Source organism: Nicotiana tabacum, chromosome 4, assembly GCF_000715075.1.
Source record: "Nicotiana tabacum cultivar K326 chromosome 4, ASM71507v2, whole genome shotgun sequence".
Classification (NCBI taxonomy): Eukaryota; Viridiplantae; Streptophyta; class Magnoliopsida; order Solanales; family Solanaceae; genus Nicotiana; species Nicotiana tabacum.
In genome coordinates, this window is record NC_134083.1 from 107,885,413 (window position 1) to 107,911,723 (window position 26,311).

Below are 26,311 nucleotides of genomic sequence, written 5' to 3' on the forward strand. Positions count from 1 at the left end.
CCCGACCAGCTAGGCTGTATTATTTGAGACATCAACCTTTTTATATCAATCATCGAATTTAATATTACTTTCACATCTTTTCATTTCATTGGCATAAATGGCCATAATTTATAAGATCATTCTTGGCACGTTAGCCATATTTAGTATTTCATGCTCACATTTTCCCTTTCTAACATCAACGTCATCAACAACAACAACAACAATAATTTAAATCAAGGCATTTAGTACACCGGTGAGCAATTAAGAATCTAAGGTACATAGAGATTCTTCACAAAATTTGGCATAATAGCCTTCGTTTGAATTTAGCTTCAAGTCGAACATTTCTGATGCACAGCTCATATTTTTAACACATCCCCAATTGATAACATAACATAAATAAACCATTTGGAATACTCGTTGAGCATATATCTTTCAACCCAATCTTACTCGGAATAGCCAATCTTATAATGAACCACTCGGGACTTACATAATTTACATGAATATCGTGGGATTCAATTCTAAGAGAAGAGTTTAGCCAACATATCTCAAATTCGTCCCTTAATGATACTACAATGCTCCACTACACTAAGCAACTTTAATCTACAATAACAATATCCAATGGAATCGATATTAGTAACAAATTCCATAGTTTATGCCATTTAGGTATTTTATCAAACACCTAGTAGGCATGAATCTCTACATCTCTTACCCATAGAATTAGTTCATCCAACTACTACCATTTACCAACAATTTATACCACCATCATTCTTAAACAATTCATAACTTCCAACATCACATACATGATCATCCATCCACACCCAACCAGCAAAATTTCATCAAATAATCACTTTTCAATCTCTACAATATTTTTGTATTTAGATTGGGAACTTATGGCTTCCAATCACCATACCATAAGTTCCAATACTTAATTCATACCCATATCCTCATAATATATCCATACATGTAAGTCTAAAGGTGTAGGATTACCTTTTGGATGAAATCTTGCAAAACCCTCATTTGAGTTTTTGAAGAAATTTCTTGAAGATCTATGTATTTTATGGAGGATTGAGTTAGTTTTAGGATGGAATTGATGGAATGAATCACAAAATTAGCAGGGATTACTCACCTTGAAGATGGGGGGAGTTGGAGGTCTTGAGAGAATGGAGGAAAACCTCAAAACTCGGCCAAGAAAATGGGGCAAAATGAACCCCGAATGAGTATATAGCGTTTTCGGGCGCCACAGGTGGCGCCGGGGGCTGCCAGTGGCGCCGGTTCTAGTAGTTGAAAGAAATCCCAGCGCCAGGGACAGCGCCCCGCACTACCCTGGGCGCTGGCAACGGGAAATGGTTTTTTTCTGATACGAGAATGTGCATAACACTCTCATACGATGTCCGAATTCGACGATTCTTTTTGTTATGGCTCCGTAATTTCAATACGGATCTAATGCTTCAATCAAAACTGAATTTGGAGCTCGTTTGCTTAATGTGATACCACATATACTCGAAGAAACGACGTCGTTGAAACACTTTTGATGTCAAAATAATGCGGTTCCACCCCATAGGTTTTCTTTGACACTCGAATACGTTATTCCCGAATACCGTTGTCGCACTTCAAAATATTAAATCATTAGAAAATTTTAACGGGGCCTTATATAAACAATTCTATTTTTTCTTCTTTTTTTGTGAATTTTTGTCGTAAAAACTAAATATATTCCAGGCAGATATTGTTCAATAATTATATAGATTATAATGGATAATATTAAAGAAAAACACAAATTTAAATTAACAAGATTATATTTATCGCTTTGGATAATATTGTGCAAAATTAATAATAAGTCATAAAATACCAATTTTATTTTACATCATTTGATATTATGACGTACATCTTTGTTACGTTAAATCTAGTGAAACACCCATAATCTTAAAATCGAAGATTCGCCTTGGATCGCCTGCGCATACAACTTAAACTCTTCCAAATCTTTATGAAGTTATGAGTGTTAAATTTATCATCAAAATAGCTACAATCACCGGTACTAGGAATTACAACAATTGTTAGAGTTGTTACCTCTCGCACTTAACTGGGCATTTTCATAGATACCTACTTTTGGAGCCGCCATTGACGCATTGCTCAAAACTTTGCAAAATTTACCTACCAAGATCTGAAATTTTTCACTCTCTAGAATGCAACTTCAGAATCGATCCGAGGTTCTTCTTTCTTTCCAATACAACTTCAAGAAATCGAATCTTAAGTAGTTCTATCTCTTTAATACAACTTCATAAATCGAATTTTAAGTTCTGAAACATAAACGTGTTCTCCGAATTTCAACAATCCAACACACAATTCAATGCCCAAATTTACTCCAAATGAGCTCAAATTTGAAACATAACTTTCACATATAATAAAGAACAAACTCAATCATCAAATTGTAAAAACAACAAATCTAACAAATTTATTTTGCATCTAAGAAGAAGATGAAGAACCCTAAACACCTACAATGGTGCTTTGCAACTAAGAAGAAGAAGAAGAAACCAAACGGCTCCTAAATACATGGGACAGGTATACAAAGAAGAAAGCAGCAGTGAAGCTCTTAAATACATGGAACACGAATACAGAGAAGAAGAAAGCAGTAGTGAATAAGAGAAGAGCGAAACTGAAGTTACCCAAAAATTGGATATCAATTAAACTTTTTTTTAAAAAAAATAGGTACAGGTTAAATGGGATGACCAAATAACGCGCCCTCGTAAACTTTTACCATTTAACTTGAAAGTTTCACATCTAAGAAAGCCAAAAATTGGTTCACTTTATAATCCAGAACCCAGGGGACAAAACAAAGGAAGACCAAGTGCTGTAGGAGGACTACAATAGCTCCCGCAAGAAGCTCAAAACAACTGTATAGTATGGGAAATGTAATTAAGAGAATAACATCATTTACATCCGCTGCGACATCGTTTGATTGATGACTCATTTATCCCCATTTATACAAGCAGATTAAGCTCATCGACTGCTGGTTCCAATCATATCATAAATTACAGAGTAAAATTCTCCTTTCCATGACTGCAAAAGTATATAAAGTAAAAATGAAAAAAGGCTATGCTACCTTCCTCAAAAAAGAATATTCATCTCTCATCTCTGCTGAACTTCAAGGTTGTTTTTAGAGTAAAGCTCATTATAAATTTCTCAGTAGTTACTCTGATCTGGCAGCTGTGAAGAAGGAATGAAGGCCTGCAGCTTGAACAGGTAATATGTCACCAAACCTGCCCACTTGTCCATCGGTTAGTATTGATCCCAGTTTCAGCGTGCTCTCTCCAAATTTGCTGCCAACCTGGATATTGTTGGTAGAAAATTCAGCCTTACGTGAGGAAATAGAAACTTATTCAGTCAAATCAATAATTCATCCCATGATTCACAGTTTAAATAGCAGCTCCAGTAACTGGACCATTTCCCTGAAAGGCTGAAACTACACGCTCCAAATGGTAAAGACCTGAACTTTCTTTATGTGATAATGAGCTACAATATCAGATTCACTTCATATAAAGTAGCACTTTACATTCTAAATAAAAAAAGTATCACTTTACATTATCATCATTAACTGGAAGATGTTATGGTAGCACCAGTTTTGAAAATGAGGAAAAGAAAACATGACATGTCCAGTCTTGAGAATCATGGAGAAAATGTTTCAGAAAGAACCAAAAAAGGAAAAGCAACTCTCAGATCTGTTTCTCCCTATCGTCATGCATTCACTTGGTACGAAAGTGGGCAGCTTAAAGTAAGCAGGCCAGTTGATCATTCTAATGTGGCTTTTTGTAAAGCTATATCCGGTATTCCACATGTCCATGCTCCGGAGGTACCATGCCGACAGGTCCCATGTGTTAGATTACATCACAGTTCAGCTAGATGAGAGCTTGGGTTATGAGGAGGAGTCAGTTGCTATAGTTGACAGGCAGGTCCGCAAGTTGAGGTCTAAGAAGATTTCAGCGGTGAAGGTCCAGTGGAGGGGTCAACCAATCGAGGAGGCGACTTAGGGAGACTGATGCGGAGCAGATATCCACACTTATTCGGCGCTCCAGCTATGATTCTAAACCCGTTCGAGTACGAACGTTTGTTTAAGAGGAAGGAAATGTAACGACCCGACCGATTGTTTTGCTTTCTAGATCCCCGTTCCCCTAATTAAGACTTCTCGTATGTGCTTTTACTGTTTTATAACTTGCGGGGACGGTTGATTTGGTTTTGGAAGGGTTCAGGTTGAATTCGTAACACTTAGTTCCATAATAGTGGCCCTAAGGTGGCAAAGTTTGACTTGAGTCAACACTTTGGGTAAACAACCTCGGAATCGGGATTTGAAGGTTCTAATAGGTTCGTATGATGATTTTGGAATTGGGCGTGTGTTCGGATCGAGTTTCGGGTAGACCGGGAGCGTTTCAACGCTTATTGTTGAAAGTTGGCATCTTGAAGGTTTTAGAGTTTACTAAGTTTGATTTGAAGTAGACATTGGTGTTATCGATGTCCGTTTGGGACACCGAGCCTTAGAATAGGGCTTGTATTGTGATTTGTGACTTGTGCGTAAGATTTGGCGTCATTCCGAATTGTCTAAGTATGGTTCGTTGCGTTCAGAGTTAGTTGGAAGAAGTTTAAAGTTCAAAGGTTGATTAATTTGGTTTTGAGGTGGGATTCTTGGTTTCGATATTATTTTACGAGTTCCGAGACTTCGAGTAGGTCCGGATTATGTTTATGGACTTGTTGGTACATTTGAATGGGGTTCCGGGTGGCACGGGTGCGTCTCCGACCACCCGGAGCAAAAAGTTTAAGTTGGAAGATTTTCTGGTTCTGGTTTTGTTCTTCGCGAACATGGAGGGAGTCTCGCGTTCGCGATGAAGGATCTGGGCTGGAGGCAATTTTGTGCTTCACATTCGCGTGGGTGGATTCGCGAAGACTTAGGGCAGTGAAGCTACGCGTTCGCGAGAGGGAAGACGCGATCGCGAAGGAGCTGGGGTTGGGGGATGGCAGGCCATTGGCCTTCGCGTTCGCGAAGGGCCATCCGTGTTCGCGAAGGGTAGGCCGGGTTAGCCATGGCGATCGCGGAGCCCCAGTCGCATTCGCGATGAGTATTTTTGGGGCGATAGCAGCTTTTCCTTCGTGATCGCGAAGAGGCTTCCGCGATTGCGAATAAGGAATGCCCGGGCAGAACATCATTTGAATAATGGGACTTAGGCTCATTTTTCCAATTTCTCACTTAGCTTGGCCGGTGGTGGAGCTTCTTGGAGGGGATTTTCATCATGGTGAGTGATTTTTACCTAATGTGAGTTAAATACATGGGTTATGGGTAGATTTTAACCTGGAAATTAGTAGAATTATGGAATTTTGTTGAAAAACCTAGGGTCTAGTAAAAATAGGATTTAACCACGAAATTGATAATGAAATAGGGTATAATTTATATATTTGAATTCGTAAGGTCATGGGTAACATTTATCTACAAAATTTCCGGAATCCGGGCATGTGGGCCCTGGGGCGACTTTTATGGACTTTCCTAGCGGGGTTGAAAAATTACTCTAATAGTTAATGTGAGAATGCACGGGAGAAAAATCTATTATTGATATTCTGTTTAATTGTAATACAATGAGCTTTGTTTATACAATACATATCATACTCCTATTCTATGTGGGACTAGGACTAATTCATATTATGTACATAACTATATAACACTTTCCCTCAAGCTGGTGCATACAAATCATATGTACCGAGCTTGTTACATATGTAACTAATACGAGGACTAGTAAAGGACTTGGTAAAAATATCTGCAAGCTGATCATTCGACTTCATAAACTTTATAGCAATATCTCCTGAGTACGAAGTGACAGTCAATCTCAACGTATTTAGTTCTCTCATGAAACGCCGGATTTGATGCAATATTAAGGGCAACTTGGTTATCACACACAAGTTTCATCTTGCTGAACTCACCAAATTTCAACTCATTAAGCAAATGTTTGATCCAAACTAGCTCACATGTTGCCACAGTCATAGCTCGATATTCTGCTTCTGCACTAGACCGAGTAACCACATTCTGTTTCTTGCTCTTCCAAGACACCAAATTACCTCCTACTAAAACACAATATTCAGACGTAGAACGTCTGTCAGAAGGTGATCCTGCTCAGTCAGCATCTGAGTATCCAACAATTTGCTCATGGCCTCGATATTCAAACAATAATCCTTTGCCTGGAGATGATTTTATATATCGAAGAATGAGGACAACTGCATCCCAATGACTATCACAGGGAGAATCCAGGAACTGACTTACCACACTCACTGGAAAGGAAATGTCAGGTCTAGTCACTGTGAGGTAATTTAATTTACCAACCAGCCGCCTATATCTTGCAGGATCACTAAGCGGCTCCCCCTGTCCTGGTAGAAGTTTAGAATTCGGATCCATAGGAGTGTCAACTGGTCTACAGCCTGTCATTCATGTTTGCTCAAGAATGTCTAAGGCATACTTCCTTTGTGAGATAACAATACTTGAGCTAGACTAAGCGACCTCAATACCTAGAAAATACTTTAATCTGCCCAAATCCTTAGTCTGAAAGTACTAAAAGAGATGTTGCTTCAACTTAGTAATACCATCCTGATCATTGCCGGTAATAACAATATCATCAACATAAACCACCAGATAAATACTGAGATTTGAAGCATAATACCGATAAAACACAGAGTGATCAACTTCACTACGAGTCATGCCAAACTCCTGAATAATTGTGCTGAACTTACCAAACCAGGCTCGAGGAGACTGCTTTAGACCATAGAGGGACCGATGCAACCGACATACAAAGCCACTAGACTCCCCTGAGCAACAAAACCAGGTGGTTGCTCCATATAAACCTCATCCTCAAGGTCACCGTGAAGAAAAACATTCTTAATGTCCAACTGATAGAGAGGCCAATGGCGAACAACAACCATGGATAGAAAAAGGTGGACTGATGCTACTTTAGCCACGGGAGAGAAAGTATCACTGTAATCGAGCCCAAATATTTGAGTATACCCTTTGGCAACAAGACAAGCCTTAAGTCGATCAACCTGGCCATCTGGACCAACTTTGATTGCATACACCCAACGACAACCAACAATCGATTTACCCGAAGGAAGAGGAACAAGCTCCAAAGTACCACTCGTATGTAGAGCAGACATCTCGTCAATCATAGCCTGTCGCCACCCTGGATGAGACAGTGCTTCACCTGTAGACTTAGGGATAGAAACAATACAAATGCACAATGGGGTGATGACAGACGATGGTAACTTAAACCGACATAATGGGGATTAGGATTAAGTGTGGACTGTATACCTTTACAGAGTGCAATCGGTTGACTAAGAGGAGACAAGTCCGCAGTATTAGCAGGGTCAGGTGTAGGATGTGAATCAGCTGGGACTGATGCTGGGTGCGGACGACGATGATAAGTCAGAAATGGTAGAGTTATAGAAGGTTGACTTGGGCTAGGCGGTGGAACTGGAGCTATAGGTGGTGAAGCTGGAGCTGGAGCTGTAAGTGGTGAAACTGGAGCTATAGGTGGTGAAGCTGTAGGTGAAGATGAATGGGAGATAGTGACTGAATCTCCAAAAGATGGAACTGGTAGCACCTCAGAAATATTTAAGTGATTACCTGTACCTGTGAAGTATGATTGGGTTTAAGGTACCGCCTGAGGTCAGGAGAATAGCATCGTTATCCCTTTTGCATTCTTGAGTAACCCAAAAATACGCACTTAAGAGCACGAGGAGCTAACTTATCTTTTCCTAGAGTAAAGTTATGAATAAAGCACGTGCTCCCAAAGACACGGGGTGGAAGAGAGAACAAAGGGAAGTGGGGAAACAAGACAGAGAATGGAACTTGATTCTGGATAGCTGAAGATGGCATACGATTAATAAGATAGCAAGATGTAAGAACTGCATCCTCCCAAAAACGCAACGGAACATGAGATTGTATGAGTAGGGTACGAGCAGTTTCAATAAGATGTCTATTCTTTCTTTCAGCTACCCCATTTTGTTGGGATGTGTACGGACAAGATGTTTGATGAATAATCCCATGAGAGTTCATAAATTGCTAAAATGGGGAAGACAAATACTCTAGGGCATTATCACTACGAATTGTGCGGATAGAAACCCCAAATTGATTTTGAATTTCAGCGTGGAAGGTCTGAAAAATAGAAAACAACTCAGATCGATTTTTCATCAAAAATATCCAAGTGCACCTAGAATAATCATCAATGAAACTGACAAAGTAGCGGAATCTCAAGGTAGAACTGACCCGACTAGGACCCCAAACATCTGAATGGACTAAAGTAAAAGGTGACTCTGCTCGATTATCAAAACGCCGAGGGAAATGGGAGCGGGTATGCTTACCGATCTGACATGACTCACACTCTAGAATGGACAAGTGAGATAAATCAGGTACCATTTTCTGAAGTTTTGACAAACTGGGATGTCCCAACTGTTTATGTAATAAATCTGGTGAATCAGTGACAGGACAAGTTGCTGAAGGAAGACAAGATGTGAGTCCATGTGATTTTGGAAGGATAAGGTAATAAAGTCCATTTGATTAACGCTCGGTGCCAATGATCCGCTTTGTACTGCGTTCCTGTATAAAAACAAGGTCATCAAGAAATAAAACAGAGCATTTAAGTGATTTGGCTAAGCGACTAACGGCTATGAGATTAAAAGGACTACCGGGAACATAAAGAACTGAATCTAAAGGTAATGAAGGAAGTAGACTTGCTTGACCTATTCCAGTTGCCATGGTTTGAGACCCGTTGGCCTTGGGAGATATTGAGAACATGAAATAGTAGTGAAAAGAGATTTGTTACCAGAAATATGATCAGATGCAGCTGAATCAATGACCCAAGACTCGGAGGTTGAAGATTGAGAGACACAAGTCACGCTACTATGTATTTGAACAACGGAAGCTATCCCTGAAGATGTTTGTTTACATGCTTTGTACTGAAAGAGCTCAATATAATCCGGTAAAGAAACCATCTGGATTGGATTCAATGCATTGGATCTAACGGATTGTGAGTCAAAGGCTTCTAATACGAATGCCATTATAATGTTGAAGCCGAAAAAAAACAGAATTTTTTCTGGAAATTACTGTTCACGACGGAAAAAATCAATGTTTACGCCGGAAAAATATGAAAGTGGTCGGAATTTGATTTAAATTCGATGGGTAGGCTCGGAATTGCAAGGGGAACAATCTGTCCTGAAGAGTCGCCGCCAAACAATGGCCGGAAGGTGGCCCACGCGCCGACGCGTGACGTTGGAACTTTGCCGGAAAATTTTCTCAGCGCTTGGATGGTCTTCTGACGGAGATATTTTTTATGGGTTGGTCGCCCGAGGCCGATCTACTTCGTGGTGGTGTTGGTTTTTGCACAACACTGATGAAAAGTGGCTTTTTACTTGCGGCAGACCTGTGTTTGCCGGAAAAAGACTTCCGATTGACTCATTTTTCTTCCCGGAGTCACTGGAATTTATGCACAGCGATAAATCTCTCACGATTGCTCTGATACCATGTGAGAATGCACGGAAGAAAAATCTATTATTGATATTCTATTTAATTATAATACAATGAGCCCTATTTATACAATACATATCATACTCCTATTCTATGTGGGACTAGGACTAATTCATATTATGTACATAACTATCTAACAGAGTCAACAAGGATCGAATATAAACTTCAGAAGATCTTTGAATGATTAAGAGATTGGTAGAGTTGCTGAATATTTGAAGGCCCTAGAACCCTTCAAAGGCACAACTGAAATAGCAGATTCTCTCACCTGGAAAGAGGAAGTAGAAAGGGTTTCACGGTCAAAGGAGCATACAATTTGCTAAATAACGCTGGACAGCAACATGCGTATTGGCCTTGGAAATATATTTGGAAAGTTACAGTTCCTTTCAGAGTATCCTGTTTTGTTGGGTTTAGTAGCTAAAAAGGCTTGTCTAACCCATGAGAAGCTACAGAGAAGAGGAGTACAGCTGACCTCTAGTTGTTTCCTGTGCAAGCAGATCAAGAAGAGAACAGCCATCTTTTTTGGCACTGTGGTGTCACTACACAGTTGTGGCAGCTGTTCTTTGCTTTAGCAAACATTAAATGGATTAAGCCCAGGACTACTTGTGATCTGCTGAAGTGCTAGAACAGTGTAGGTGGCAATTTAAGGAACAAGAGATGGTGGAGAGCTATAGAAGCATGCATATGGTGGTTGTATGGAAAGAAAGGAATGCTAGACGTTTTGAAGATAAGCACAACTCTTTACAGAAAGTTAAACTGAACTGTATTTTGTCTTTTCATTTTTGGCTTAAAGAATCTTCTGTAGAGGATACAGAAACATTATTTACAGTTTTCAGAATCCTTGTAAGAAGAACAAGGACTGATTGTAACTTTTGGAATTGTAAATTTGGCTGCCAGCAGAGTCTTTGCGTTGATGAATACAATGTTACCTTTATTAAAAAAACGATTGTTTTGCTATTCACCTAAAATTCCGAGGTTACAAAGTAAAATCTTAAGAAAACATAAAATGCATCTTATGAAATTCAAAAACTGAAGTATGAGACAAGCTACAGTTTATACATAAGTTTATAGCAAGGAACAGCTCAATCTGCAATTTTTGAGATTTAATTTTCTATTTTTTTGAAATTGTTTTTTGAGATTGAGCTCAATCTGCAATTCTGAGAAGATACATATAATATCAATTTTTCTTAATACGTAGATTAAGATAACTTATGAGTATTTATACTTTGAAATAAGTTAAAATATAAAATAAAGTAAATAAATTTACTTAAGATATTAAAATTTGATGATTTAAAAATTAAAATAATTTCAAGCAGCAAAATAAGATCTTAAATAAAATATCTATGTTATAGAGGTAATATGAGAACATTTTAATATTACTAAAAAATATATTACCTGAATATTTTGGCAAAACAATCAAAGTGAATAAATTAGATTTTCAAGAGTGAAAAATCTATATTATACTTTTTATGTTAAGAAAGGATATTTCATCAAATAGTGAACTAATAAAAAGTCATATGAAAATGTAAAAATACTAAATAATGAATAATGCAATAATGACAAGTAATAATGAACAAAAAAGAGAAAAAGATATTTACATTTTATCAAGAAAATAATAATTTCTATATATTAGAAATTACTTATTCTGAGACCTATTATATTCTAAATTGGGAAGTTATCAACACGTAATATAACTGAACGTGCGTGTTTGCTGTAAAAAATATCAAACCTAATATTGTATATAGTTATTTGCTCATTGATATTTGGCCATAGGTCATTAATTACAAAGTTGTAATCCATATCTATATTATATTAAAAGAAGAGTATTTAAACATTATTAAAAGAAGAATCTATTTGTTGGATTCTATTTGCTTAAATTTTAATATATATTATTAATTGATATTTTTGGTCAAGAATATGGTCAAGAATACTATTTTAAATGGTAAGATATAATATTATATGATAAGAATTCTCCAGAAAAACTTTAAAAGAGTATTGAGAAAAGTCACTTGGCACTTTTAGGATAAAATTTAATTTTTTTTAATATATTCAATTTTTATATCTATATATCTATATCTCTAGATAGATCCACTCATCAATATTTCTTCTATATTCACTAGAAATATGGATGTGACATATTAAATAAAAAATTATAATATGAAGAAAAATAAAAATTGAAAAAAGGCATAGATTGAGATAACTTATGAATATTTAATTCTTTTGGATGTGGTCGCTAAATTTAGTATGTAATATATATATATATATATATATATATATATATATATATATATATATTATTTTTCTCCGCTCTTTTTTACATTGAAACGATCCGCTATACTAGTTACAAATAAAAACAAAACGGCAGCTATCAAATCAAGATCCACAAAGTAAGACGTAAAATTTATTAGATTTCTCATTTCTTTCTGCACGAGTCTGATTACTCCTGCATATTTTCAGATCTAAGAAATTAAGGAAAATTCACCTCCTTTGGTTTAAAACGGAAAGAGTATGCGAGGAACTATTTTTAAAAAATATTACAAAGGAGATTCTACAGAGACTAGGCAAAGAGGAAATGGTTTACCTGCATAAATGATTTCAAAAATGGCGCTGTTATCCCAGAAGTTGAATTTTCATCGATGTCAACCTTTCGAGACAGCTCGTCATTCGTGTAACCTTTCCAGGGACTTCTCGATGAAACATCATCAATAGATGCTGAGATTGATGCCTTGGTTGTCCCCCTCGAAGACAGTGCTGGGGCACTGGATTACAAGCATAAATTTACGCATTCATGGAAGGATACATGACAAATTGTAATAAACCCATTCCACATGAGAAACATTAAAGGATGATTACTTTCAGAGAACAAAATCATAGATCCAACAGAAAGAATGCAGTGCGATTTATACAAATGTGTGAAATGTAATCCCTCCGTCGAGTCAATCAAGGAGGAGGGAAAATCCAGGTAGAAGTTAAAGAGTACCACTAACAGAGCAGAAAATGAACTGAACGGAGAACTGAAATTTATAAAATTCACAACAATATCAACCTGATGGGGAGATATTTGAAGCGAGGTACTGTGGAGCAGCGCAGGATGTTTGATTCTGAATTGGTTGGCAGTTTCTGGGCAGTGTCTGTGTACATCCGGTTAAGCTGTACAAAAAACCCAAGGAGCACAGCATGCCTCAGGTATGACTGCCTCTCATTCTCCCAAAGATATGGCTCATAGCTGGAAATGAATCAGATAAAGTGTCAACTAACAAGATCAAGAAGGCACAATATATCAATCTACTATTGACCCCATGGCACTACACCTCCCCAAAAAAGGCAATGGAACCCAAGTAAAACCAACACTATGTTATTTCATGCATTCTTTAGCAATAAGAGTGCACTTAAAGATGCAAAAGCAGATGAAGTAGTAGATACAAGAATCAACAACAACAACAACAAACCCAGTATATTCCCACAGGTGAGGTCCGGGGAGGGTAGTGTTGCGCAACTATTCCTTCTCAAGGGTGTGAACCTATAGTATGCAGTAGATAGTTCACAGGCCACGAACCATCTTTACATGGAATTCCCCAAAGAATTCCATTATAGCAGCACAAGCATTTTAAAAATCCTTCAGAATACACTGGACAGTTGAATCAGAAATGTACCAGCTGGAATCGAATGCAAGCAATGGATGTGAAACTTTTGTACAGGATGAATATTTGTCGTATCTTGTTTATTTCACATGGAAAGGACTCCCCTTTAGTTTTGAAAGCACACTGAACTCCTAATGTAATGTGCCTTGCATAAACTTCTCTTACAAGTATAGTTACTAGTTGTTAGCCTAATATTAATTTTCTAAGACATTCCCCTGTACGAATTATTTATTATTTTAGATAAGATCAAAGTTTAAGATAATCAATTTTAAAAAAAAAATAAACATCATGTATTTTATCTCAATTCTTTTTATCAGATGCAACAACAACAAAAAAACCAGTGTAATCCCACAAGTGGAGGCTGGGGAGAGTAGTGTGTATGCAGGCCTTACCCCTACCTTGTGAAGGTAGGGAGGTTGTTTCTGATAGACCATCGGCTCAGGAATGCCGTTCAATTATTAGTATGTCACTATCCACCTTGCTATTTTACCAAACTTAATTAGCATAGGATAGTAACCATTTTTAAAAAATTATCACCTTTATCAGCTTGTATTACTGATAAAACTAAAAAAAACTACCTCTACTAAGTTTAATCAAGTTTGTTAGGTGTTAAATTACGTTGACTAAGGGGCTATAAAAGTAAGAACATTACTCCCTCTATCAATTTAGGTGACCTTTGATGGGATTTAATCCTTGTTTCTAAGTGGTGCTGGAGCTTCAACCATTGAACTATAACTCCAACCAATTTACTCCTTTCGTGCTCAAAGAGTAAGAAAAAACGGTAAGAATGCACGGTTAACTGAGCTAGATGAGGTACTCAAAATAGGTTAAACAATTGAAAGTGGATGTTTGAGTTTCTATTTAAGGAACCAAAAAAACTGAAGCAGATGGAAAGACATGTCTGGTAATCTGTTATTAGATAAGAAAAAATTGCAACAACAACAGACCTAGTATAGTCCCATAAGTGGGGTCTGGGGAGGGTAGTGTGTACGCAGACCTTACCCCCACCTTGAAGGTAGAGAGACTATTTCCGAAAGACCCTCGACTCAAGAAAAATAAAAGGAAAGCAGTAGTAACAAGCATTAACAACAACAAGATAATAAGAAAACGAGGCGAAAGAAACAACTAGTAATAGAAATCTAACAATATAGAATACAAGCAAATACTAATATTACTGGCAAGGGAAAGAAACATTCTTGATTACTTACTAGTTTTCTACCTTAATTTTCGACCCGCACACCTTCCTATCAAGGGTCATGTACTATGTGAGCTGAAGCAACGCCATATCCTACCTAATCACCTCTCCCAATACTTTTTAGGCCTACCTCTACCTCTTCTCAGTCCCACCAAGGCCAGCCTCTCACACCTCCTTGCTGGGGCACTTGTGCTTCTCCTCGTCGCATGCCCAAACCATCTGAGCCTCACTTCCCGTATCTTATCCTCCACCGGAGACTCTCACTCTGGCCCGAATATCTTCATTCCTAATCTTATCAATCCTGGTATGCCCGCACATCCATCTCAACATCCTCATATCTGCTACTTTCAGCTTCTGGACATGAGAGTTCTTGACTGGCCAACACTCAGCCCCGTACAACATAGTCGGTCTAACCACTGCTCTATAGAACTTACCTTTAAGTTTAGGTAGCACATTCTTATCACATAAAATACCAGATGTGAGCCTCCATTTCACCCACCCCGCTCCAATACGGTGTGTAACATCCTCGTCAATTTCCTTATTTTCTTGGATAATAGACCCAATGTACTTGAAACTCTCTCTTAGGGATGAAATTATGTTCTTTGAATCTATAACGACTCTTTGAATCCAAAGAGTGGAATAATTAGGGATAAGAGAAGGATAATCTAATGCTTTTTGGTCTAATGGGAGGGGTAGATTTGGTAGGACAATGATCAGAACCAACGAGCCACACAATAGGTGAACGGTCTACTTTGCACGTTTCAACCATCAGCCCTTCACCTTTCAGTTTTGCAAGCAAGCTAATTTTATCTCCTTTAACTTTGATTCATTATGAAAGTCCCAACAACAGGTCTATTGCAATGTGGCAATTTGCGAGGAAATGGTTGCTCTATGTTTGATGCCAAGAGAGTATTGCTTCATATTTTATCCTATATTCCTACCCATAGAATGCAACATATTCTCCATTTTCAGATCTCGCAAAGAAAGAACATGTTTTCCCCTCTCACTCACTCTTATTTGCAGAGCTAAGGAAGTGGACTGTCACGACTGCAATATTTTCTGGAAACCAAGAGAGTTAAAAAAGAAAAGGGGTGTAGTCCCTTTGGCCTTTGGAAGGGAAAGACAGAAGAAACACTTATCTGAACAAAGTTTGTTTGCTTCCCACATCCTTATTTGTCATAAAGGGGTTTAGCTAATCTACCAGGGTAGATAAAGGGGAATGATATCCCTTGTGCACCTTCCCAACCCCTTCTGGATAATCCATAGCACAAGAGTGCCGTTACACAAACCTTTTATTTCATTTGTTCTCTCCTCCTTCCTGACCCCTTAATTTCCTCTCGAAAAGCATTTTTCATATTTATTTGTTCACAATAATTAGTTGTTATTTTAAAATCCTTGTTACCTAGATTTTATGCATCATTTACATATAAGATAACCGCAACAACTATATTTGATTATAAGGCTTCAATACAAATCTTTTTTGGAATAAAAGATATTTTTTAATACGCTGGATTAAAAGATATTTTTTAATAACTGAAACAAGCAAGCCAGAAACATTGTTGTGAAACCAATTTATCTCCAATACAACCACATCCTTATTCTCATCATCCAAACACAAGAAATAAAAATTTAATGACGTAGTACAATCAGGTTATACTGTCACGATCGTAACAACATTTTTTTGCAGGCAAGTTTTCAAAATAAAATTAAGCCATTATAGGATTTCATGGATGAAAAACTATCATGCTTCATATCTGTATATAGAATCTGAAAGTATATCAATTAGTTTCAAGTATTATAAGTTCTGTCAGCCACTAAACTTGCGATTAACTTTTCTTGAATCTGTAATTGTAAGCTATTCAAGCTGGCCAAGGTGAGAGAAAGGAAGGCCTGGGCCAAGTGAGGTGCATCAAAGACGAGGAGGGCAGAGTCTTGTTGGAAGAGGCACAGATTAAACGAAGATGGCAGACATACTTCCATAACTTGAATGAAGATGGGGATAGCAACATTGTGATGGGTGATTTGGAGTACTCATATAGTCGTCGAGATTTTGGGTATTGTAGGCGTACAAAAATCAAGGAGGTTGAGGGGGAACAGGGGCAGAGCGACCGGACCAGATGAAATTTCTGTGGAATTTTGGAAGAACGTGGGCAGAGCAGGCTTGGAATGGCTCACTAGGTTGTTTAACTTCATTTTTAGGACGAAGAAGATGCCCGAAGGGTGGAGGTGGAGTACGATGATTCCGTTGTACAAGAACAAAGGTGATATTCAAAATTGCAACAACTATAAGGGTATCAAGTTGCTTAGCCACACTATGAAAGTTTGAAAGAGGGTGGTGGAAGTTGAGGGTAAGGAGGACTGTGTTTATTTCTGAAAACCAATTTGGATTCATGCTCGGGCGTTCGACTACGAAAGCTATTTACCTTGTTAGGAGGTTGGTGAAATAGTACAGGGGAGGAAGAAGGGTTTACATATGGTGTTTATCGACCTAGAGAAAGCGTATGACAAAGTCCTAAGAGAGGTTTATGGAAATGTTTGGAGGCTAAAGGTGTTACTGTGGCGTACATTAAGGTGATTAAGGACATGTATGATAAAGCTAAGATGCGGATGAGAACAATGGGAGGAAACTCGGAACATTTTCCGATTATGATGGGGTTACACCAGGGAAATGCGCTTAGCCCGTTTTTATTTTCCTTAGCGATGGAGCACTGATGCGCTACATTCAAGGGGTGGTGTCATGGTGTATGTTATTCGCAGATAACATAGTATTGATTAACGAGACGCGAAGCGATGTTAACAAGAAGTTGAAGGTTTGGAGACAGGACCTAGAATCTAAAGATTTCAAGTTGAGCTGGACTAAGAAAGAATACTAGGAGTGCAAGTTCGGCAACATGACGGGAGGGAGCGGACATGGACGTGAGGCTCAATTCACAAGTCATCCTCAAGAGAGGAAGTTACAAGTATCTTGGGTCAGTTATATAAGGGAATGGGGAGATTGACGAGAATGTCACACATTGTATAGAAGCGGGGTGGATGAAATGGAGGCTAGCATCCGGTGTCTTATGTGATAAGAAAGTGCCACCAAAACTTAAAGGTAAGTTCTACAAAGTGGTGGTGTTGTATGGGCAGAGTGCTGGCCAGTCAAGAATTCCTATATCTAGAAGATGAAAGTTGCGAAAATGAGGATGTTGAGATGGATGTGCGGGCATACCAGGTTGGATAAGATTAGGAATAAAGATATTCGGCTTAAGGTGGGTGTGGCCCACGTGGAGGACAAGATAAGCGAGGATTAGATGTTTCAGGCATATGAAGAGGAGAAGCTCAGATGCCCCAGTAAGGAGGTGTGAGCGGTTGACTTTGGTGGGTATGAGAAGAGGTAGAGGGAGGCCAAGGAAGTATTGGAGAGAGAAGATCAGGCAGCACATGACGCGGCTTCAGCTGATGACCCGACTTCAACTTATCGAGGACATAGCCCTTGATAGGGGGGTGTGGAGGTCGAGAATTAGGGTAGAAGGTTAGTAGGTAGCCGAGCGTATTTTTGATCCGTACCAGTGGCATTAAGGCTAGTAGGGTAGTTTTTCTTGTTCTTGATTGCTAATTTACATGTTTTCCTATTACCTTCCGTGTCGGTTTCTTAGTATCTTGTTGTGGTCAATGCTTGTTGCTACTCTTTCCTTCCGTTTATTTTCTGGTTCTTAGTTTGATATTACTATCTTTCTGGCCCTTGTTGTTGATATTACTTTTTCTACTGTCTCTTTCCATCTTTCTTGAGTTTATTTGTAGTTCGTCATATTAGTTTTGACCAGTGTTGTAAATAACGCTCGCCTCAGCGCTAATAGCGTGAGGCGATGCCATGCGAGGCAGCAGCACCATTTTCCTCTGTTGTGTGGCGAATTTAAAAAGGCGAGCGCCTCTACCTGTGTAGCGAGAGGTGTTGTGCAGTGAGAGGCTCAGAGTAGCGATGCCTTTTTGAAAAAATGAAAAGAAAAAGGCATCAGACTTCAGCGATTAAAAGAAAAATTAGGGCTTGAGTTTGTTTTCTTCTTTCTCCTTCATACTCATCGACCTAGCCCTATTGCAAAGAAGCAAACCAAATTTCTTCTTTCTTCTTCAAGTTACTTCGATCAGGTATGCTTCTCTTCATCTCTTTTCTTCTTTCTTCTTCTCGAGCAATGTCCATTTTTTCCATCTTCTTTCTCTTTCTTTCTTTCTTTCTTTCTTTCTTCCTTTTTCTTCTTCTCTTCTTCTTTTTCTTTTTTTGCTATGTTGTTTTCGAGCACCGTCCAGCAGCTGTTTCTTTTTGGCAGAGAAATTTCTTTCTTTCTTCCTTAATCTTCTTCTCTTCTTTTTTTTTGCTCTGTTTTTTGAATTGATATATTTATCAATATATTATTGCTATTGAGTTTTTAGTTTTTTTTTACATATATATATATATATGTGTGTGTGTGTGTGTGTGTGAATTTAATATTTTATTTTTTTGTATTAATTGTCGCTTCACATTAAAAAGGCGAGCGTTTCGCTACTCGCCTCAGTGAAGCGGTCCCTCATCGCTATTTGACGCCTAGAGTAGGGGTAAGGACTGCGTACACACTACCCTCCTCATACCCCACTTGTCGGACTTCACTGGGTCTATTATTGTTGTTGTTGTTGCCATTGTTCCGTTATTTTTGTTTCTCCATGTACAAGGTAGGCACCCATTGCTACGAACATTAATATACTTCTTTACTACTCACAGAGAGAAAAAGAGCATAGAAAAGACAAAACATTTCTTAATAAATGAAACTTCTAATAATAAAAATTTTGAACAATAATGCATTAAACTAGCACATTAGCTGCAAAGATAAGGACAAAAATAAAAAAGGTAGAGAGAAAAAGAGGTGATTGGAATCTTTTTGTCCATTTAGAGAGATGCTAAACACTTTAACATGACATTCATAAGTTTCAAGAATCCAAATATGGTTCGACCTTGATGTTTTCAAAAGTACTTCATCATTTCATTTTGTGCAGGTTAAATTAACCTACTACTATTCATGCCTAGTCAGAAAATCCCCATAAAATGGAAAAGAGGGGGTAGTAGTTTTAAGTTAAGATACGAAAGCAAATTTACATAGCAGCATGAATATTTTCATCGAGTTTATCGGATTTGGAAAAGCTTACGTGAGCCAATCAATAGGATCCAGTCTCTGTGCAAAGCTACTTATCAACCCATTGACACGCTCTTCAGTTACTGACTTACTTAGTTGTACATCGTGCTTTCTTCTAAAAGGATGCTTCATTTTAAGCATTTTCAATGACTCCTCATTTGCATTAGAATCACCACCAGAGAGAATATCTGAAGCAAATCTTAGATCCAATAAAACTTGCAACACTCCTTTCTCTGAAATCAGAGATCCCTGAGTTTCTTGACTGGAAAGGAAGTCTCCATAAATATGAATCACCTATCAATATGCGACAGTCATCAGTATACAGAAGCATTAATTGCCAGAAAGCTTTTCTAGGGTGAAATTGCTAGAAAGCTTAAGACACAAAAGTAGCTCACTCAAAGCAAATCAAATTCAAATCCTTTTCAAAAGGAAAAAACAAGCCAAATAGAAATCAGTGTTATCAAAGGTAAAAAGTGCAAAAAAGCTCTAAGGTCCATTGGGGCTTTAATCACAAATAAAGCGTGGGCTTTAATGAAAAAAGGCGTGAAGGGAGAAAAATTACAAATATGTATGTATAGTACAAGACTAATAATTATAAGCATAAATAACATATGGACCAGTGTTGTCAAAGGGGCGCTTAAGCCCGGGAGCGAAGCGCAAAACATGTTGAGCGCTTCGCGTCGCTTAACGGGCGCTTTAGTGTCGTCATTAAGGTTAAAGCATACTCTTCCTTGCCAATAAGCATAACCCTGAAGAGGTGACACAAACAATTGATATTTCACTTTATCGTAATTGTTTTTCAATTTCTTTGTCCATATATTTGTTAATCATGCTTATACTTATAGTCTTGGACTACACATATATATTTGTAGTTTTTCTCCTTTTGTGTCTTTCATCATTAAAGCTCACACTTTATTTGCACTTAAATATCTTTTTTGCGCTTTTCGCCTTTGATAACACTGAGATGGACAAAGAAACTGGAAAAAAAACATTACGATAAATTGAAATATCAATTGTTTAGCGTCGCCTCTTCAGGATTACTCTCATTGGCAAGGAAAAGTATGTCTTAAGGCCTTGGTGACGACACTAAAGCGCCTACTAAGCAAGGTGAAGCGCTCAACATGTTTTGCGTCTCGCCTCAGAGCTTAAGCGTACCTTTGACAACACTGATAGAAACGGTAGCAGAGAACGAGAATATTAAAAACTCTGAATTGTTAAAAGTACTTTACAGACTTGTCTAGCAGACGGTAGGCAAACCCAGTTATCAGCTAACCTATTCATGTCTTTTGAATGGTTTAGACAAGTGAAAACTTAGTGGTAAGGGCCCTCCACCTCTTAATAAATATTTATTTATCTGCAGACGTCATGCTCCTGAAAACTAGTGAAAACCTTGATTTCTAACTACAGAATTGCGTAACTGATCTACAAAAAGTCTCACAGACTTTGTTACTATTCTCACAAAAAAAAATCTCAGTCTTTATAACTGTTCAACCAATGAATTCTGAGACACAAAATCAAAAGACTAGGTTGTCAGATGCGCCCAACTTTAAATGATGTATTCAGCTACAGCATACTACTATCAATAAAAAAACCCTGTTTCCTTACAGCTTGATAGAGGTTAATGTGACTAGAACAATCCAACCTTATAACTAGTTCAAGCTTTGAGGAGCAGATATTCAGTAAATTCATCAGGATAAGAAAATCAGATATGCAAGAGAAACTCGACTGAATATAGCGGCTTCTTCCTTTTTTCAGTAAAGGCTCTAGAGAGCAATGTCAAAACAGGCAACACTATGAGATCAGCTGCTAAACTAATTTAGTAGATATTCGAAACAGCTGACTATTTAAATAAAATAGAACATAAGTTTCCAACTATAGAGACATAAACAAAATCCTTATGAAGTGAATAAGATCACCAATGCTGATGAGTCATATTTCCAGGTTTTTATCAACAAGAGATGAATGTATCATGAACCAAATTCAAATATTCAACAATAGCAATCTCTAAGAGGATGAGATCAGCAACAGGACATGAAAGGATGATTAATAAGAGGTTGATGTTAGCAATAAGAAAAACAAAACATTGAATTCAAGGTCAGTTTCAGGCAGATGGTCATTTCAATGAGGAACCTTTCAGGGTCCATTAATTCCAGCAGAAAATAACTCCGGAAAAGGGCATTCAATCCTTTCTTGCTTTCCATACCTTCCCACAATTAAAAGAGGCATATGTTGATAAAAGGTCAGAACTTTGGCAGATAATTCATGATAAATAACAAGTGAGGTTTTCTCATAAGCTTAGAAAATTGAGGAAAAGGAGAAGCTTAAATTTTTCAGTACCTTATCTAACAGTCTTGAGGCAAAGTTTTTCAGAATAGGTTTATCGAGCACATGTCCACCTACTCGCTGAATTTCTTCACAAGCTTGGAATAGAAACGAGGTTATGTACAAAGAAGGCATAGAAGGAAGCAATATCTTCATCTCTGACTGGCCTTCATTTAACTGATCTTGCTTAACAATGGTCTCCTCCCAGCCCTGCCAAAAAGTCAAAAAGTTAAGATGAAGAAGCTTGTGTAACCAATTTACAGCAATCAATTATCAATTAAGAGGAGATATCAACTTGATAAACTAATTTAGAGTGACCAAAGAAGAAATTTGCATATTATCTGAGCATGACAGACGCAAAAGAACAATAAAAGAGGACCATGTAAACCAGAGCGCACACACAGGTGCCTTACACCCGTGCAGGACACCAAACCCGCTCTACGCAAAAGAAAACCAAAACCTTCTTCTTGTTTTGGGAATAGGCATGTTTTCTTTTTACTATAACTATAGTGCATGCGCCAACTTGCGTGCACCCTCGACCAATCCACCGGCACATGCTACTTCCACCAACAAAAATATCAGGTTACTCTACCCACCAAACTTATGACATGGAAGAAATCACCTAATTTGAATCCTTATCCCCCCCCCCCACCCCCTTTTTTCTTTCCTCTGTTTTGAGTAGGCATGTCCAGAAGCGAAAATCTTCTCATGTTATGTCATAGCCAAGTAAACTATACAGCATCAAGCGAAGCACCTATCAATATTACCATTCTCTCTTTAAAATTGGCCTTCAAGTGTACAAAGTGTTAAGTTGGATGTTTCTTAGTCGCTGCTCACGCACGGAGCTCACCGCTGAAGCGTTAAATGTGCTTCTATTTAGCAAATAGAGTTTGACTGACAACAACAACAACAACAACCCAGTATAATTCCACTAGTGGGATCTGGGGAGGGTAGTGTGTACACAAACCTTACCCCTACCCTGAGTAGAGAGGAGAGTTTGACTGCGATAAAACATAATCAAAAGGAGCTCTGGCCCACAACGAAACTATCTATCCAAAAAATTAAACTGAATTTACAAACAGCATTACACCTGACAGAACACAAAAGGAGGAAGAAAGTAGAAAAGAAAAGGGTGATGAATACTCCCAGACTTTGTGAAAGTTAATTTTCTTTTTCTTTTCCTGATAAAATTGTGAGACTTACTTTATGTGCAGCATAAGAAGTCATAAAAAAGTAGATGAGAATCGCATATTGTTTTAAAAGAAATCAAGAATTGCATCTGTATATGTAATAGGAAAATGGCACTTACTCTCAAGGCTGTTGTTACAAACAAGGCATCATCTTGTTTGAGATTTTGGGATAAGATAACTGAAAGTTCATCAGAAACCCAAGATATCCACATATTATAAGCTCTGATGCAAAGATCTTGGGTCATTTTACTTAGCTCTTCAAGTTGTGGGCTAGAACTGTCATCCACTCCGAACAAAGCAGCAGATGCCATCGAACTTTGTCTTCTAGGTGAATCAAACATTGTCTTTCCAGGACCTTCAGAGGTCGGGGAGTCGATGGGTGGCATAGAGTACCTTTGTAGAACTGGGGTCCTAGGCGAGCCAGCCCCTCTAGTTTCACTCACCCATGACCTTGGTGAACCAAGTATGACAGGAATGTGTCTGGAATGCTTTTGGAATGCAAACAAAAGCCGCCCTATAAATAGTGACCTCTCAACAAGTATAGCAGGCGATGGCACTGACTCATCTTTTGGGTTTTTGTTTTGAAGGTTAGCAGACAATGCATCCAACTCGCTCTTCAGTTCCATTAGTATAGCAGACATACTTAGGTAACATTTATTTTGTAAATATGGGGCCATATCTTTCAGTCTCAAGGATGCCTTGGGAGACTCCAAGAAGCTTAGTAGGTCTTTTAGAACACTCTCACAGCAGCTGTCCACGGCATCTCTTATCCTGCTGACTTCATCCCCAAAGTAAGCAGTGAGACAACTGCGAAAATCATTCTCCTCAGGCTGCTGTGACTTCGCACCAGGAATGGCGGTAACCTTTTTACCATTTGGCTCCATGAACCAAACACCTCCACCATTTAAAGATCTATTCAAGTACGCCTGGAAATTGACCTGCTCACCAGGAGTTCCTGAGATGACCCCCACTGACACTACAACATCAACTAATCCACTCAACTCATCAAATCCTTTATCAATAATTGCTTTCATCCTTCTAACGAAAGCAACTTCAAATATCTCATCCCATAGGTCCGAATCACCTCCCAGGACTAGCTCGTGTATTCTCTTCCACGGCAACTCAATTTCTGACCCAAAAACACTCTTAAGCCACTCCAAGCTCCCTTCCAAAACCTGTTTATTTTCCATAGTTTCCCGTATCAATGTCTCAGCAAATGCAAGATCTTTCCCACTGCTGATAACACCAATCAAGTATTTACCATTGATCTTGTTCACGATGTCCTTGGCACAATTCCTCAGCCAATCTGAACATACCTTGGAAACGAAATCCCTATCCAACATTACCATTTGCGATTCCAAATCATCTCTAAAAGAGTTCCACAACCTCACTTCCTCATCCGGATTAGGTATTCCACCAAACAATTGAGAGGCAGGAGGTGAACCCAATACAGTCTTATAAAACAAAGGCATATCATTCAATACTTGCAAGAATAATTCTCCTACTTGTCCCACAGTAACCTGAATAATCTTTAACGCTTCACAATAAACTAAAATCACATCAGAACTAGTAGCATTAACATTGGAACATGCATTTAGTTTCTGAGAAATACAAGATTTTCGCGAATCAAGGAACAATGTTAGAACCTGTTTGGGATCAAGCTCATCAATGACAGCAACTGCAGCTAGAGCATCCGCATAAGCTTTTATCCCGAGGCCAAGTTCCTGATCCAACAATCTCTCTCTGCTTCTCTGGGAGATCTGAAATTTAAAACTTTCCACGACCTGCCATTGATGCTGAAGCAACGGAAATTTCGAAAGCACACTTTTGTGATCCTTATTTTCATTCAAGCTATGGTGAACGTGTTTAGCACGAGCATAGCGAGCAGAAGATTCTAGAAACATTGATTCATCGAGACAGCCCCAGATATTCTCCGGCGTATCAACAAGATACTTAACCCGACAGGCAATACCGTAAATTCGAGCTTTTGCAGGGTCAGAAGAGGCAATGGACTTAGGGGAACCGGCAGCGACGGTGGAAGAAAGAGAATGAAGAATGCCGTGGTGTATCGCGGCAATATTGGCAGAAATAGACTCGCACGAGGATTTCATTAGAACAATGGAATCGGCGGAATCGATTAGATCGCGATAACGATTGCCGACGAGTTGACGGAGCTCTTCGCTCTTGTCTTGGATCTGTTTTCTGGTGGCGGCTTCCACATTTCGGATTTCGGCAATTGGCTTTGTGCGGAAGAGTAATTCAGCATCTTGGTTTCTGGCCACGGGGGTAGAGCTAAGGCGGTTTTGATCGGCGGGTGATTGGGATGTAGGTGTCACTACCCTCATTTTCGAGAAGAATTTGCAGTTGGAGTGATAGTTAGAGATAATAGGTTGGCAAAATAACTTCCATTTTTCGTCGGGAATAGTGTATGTATATGCTTGAGTAGAGCATTATCAAACAGTCTGCTTCAAGTTCTTCCTCTTCCAGACCGACTGGCTCCGGATACCCAGAGTACATACACCTGAGTTTTGGGTTTCTTTCTCGGGTTCCGGAACCGGGTGTTAATTGGGGTTTTCGGGTCGATCCGGATCTTTTTGATTGGAATTTGGGGGGTCGTTGAAATTGCGTTTGGAAGTGTACCAATAAGGAAAAGAACGAGTGTAATTGCTGCTCCTACGTTAACTAGTTGCCGAACCCAAGTGAACATGTTAGAAATCGTTCATTGCATTTTTTGACTTGTCGATGAAGAGTACAAAATAGGCAAAATAGCCTACTGTATTTATTTGTAAAACGGCACAGTTGAATTTGTAACGTGATTTATAGAAACGTGAATTAATTTGATCCAAAATATAAAATAAATAAGAATAGAGTCAAGATTATAAAAGAAATACAAGCCTGGTTGTATGATGAGCCTCTCCGGAAGCAATAATATGAAAAGTGTAAATGTAAAAGAAAGCAAGTAATTTTATAATATGAGATCAAACTATAGCCTTTGAGTACAGACGGTTTCTCGTGTCCTACAATGACTACTAATTCTCCTATTTATAGCTCTATTTAGGGAGACAAGATCCCAAAATCAAGCTCCTCTTGAATGAGAATAAAACCAGGAGCTGAGCTATTCAACAAGTAAGGTAAGTTTACTACCCTCTTTTATCTTCTTTTTTTCTGCTGGAAAACTAGAGAAATTCGTTCCATAATAGTAAGAACTCACGGGACGGTGATCGGAAGTTGTGAGTTCGAGTTGTTCAACTTGTAGTGGACTGTTTTGGACTGTTTTGTGGGTTGTTTCGTGTTATCATTGG

The 26,311-nt window shown here is 38.4% G+C and overlaps 1 protein-coding gene across 1 annotated transcript; it reads right to left on the bottom strand.

The window, feature by feature from the left end:
• Positions 1-2,872: 2,872 nt before the first annotated feature.
• Positions 2,873-25,690, bottom strand: LOC107813391 (conserved oligomeric Golgi complex subunit 1). The gene is made up of 6 exons (XM_016638661.2): positions 23,129-25,690; positions 21,835-22,029; positions 19,511-19,791; positions 12,564-12,743; positions 12,099-12,276; positions 2,873-3,301 (listed from the first exon to the last, which is right to left on the bottom strand). Exons 1-6 carry the CDS (start codon positions 25,352-25,354, stop codon positions 3,164-3,166), a joined length of 3,198 nt encoding a protein of 1,065 aa, XP_016494147.2. The 5' UTR covers positions 25,355-25,690; the 3' UTR covers positions 2,873-3,163.
• Between the last annotated feature and the right edge of the window lie 621 nt (positions 25,691-26,311).

Coding starts and splice junctions, on each gene's coding strand:
- LOC107813391 (XM_016638661.2), bottom strand. CDS start 25,354: ATGAGGGTAGTGACACCTACATCCCAATCACCCGCCGATCAAAACCGC. Junction 22,030..23,128: donor TTGTAACAACAGCCTTGAGA/GTAAGTGCCATT, acceptor ACTTTTTGGCAG/GGCTGGGAGGAGACCATTGT. Junction 12,744..19,510: donor GATCCTATTGATTGGCTCAC/GTAAGCTTTTCC, acceptor ATTCATTTCCAG/CTATGAGCCATATCTTTGGG.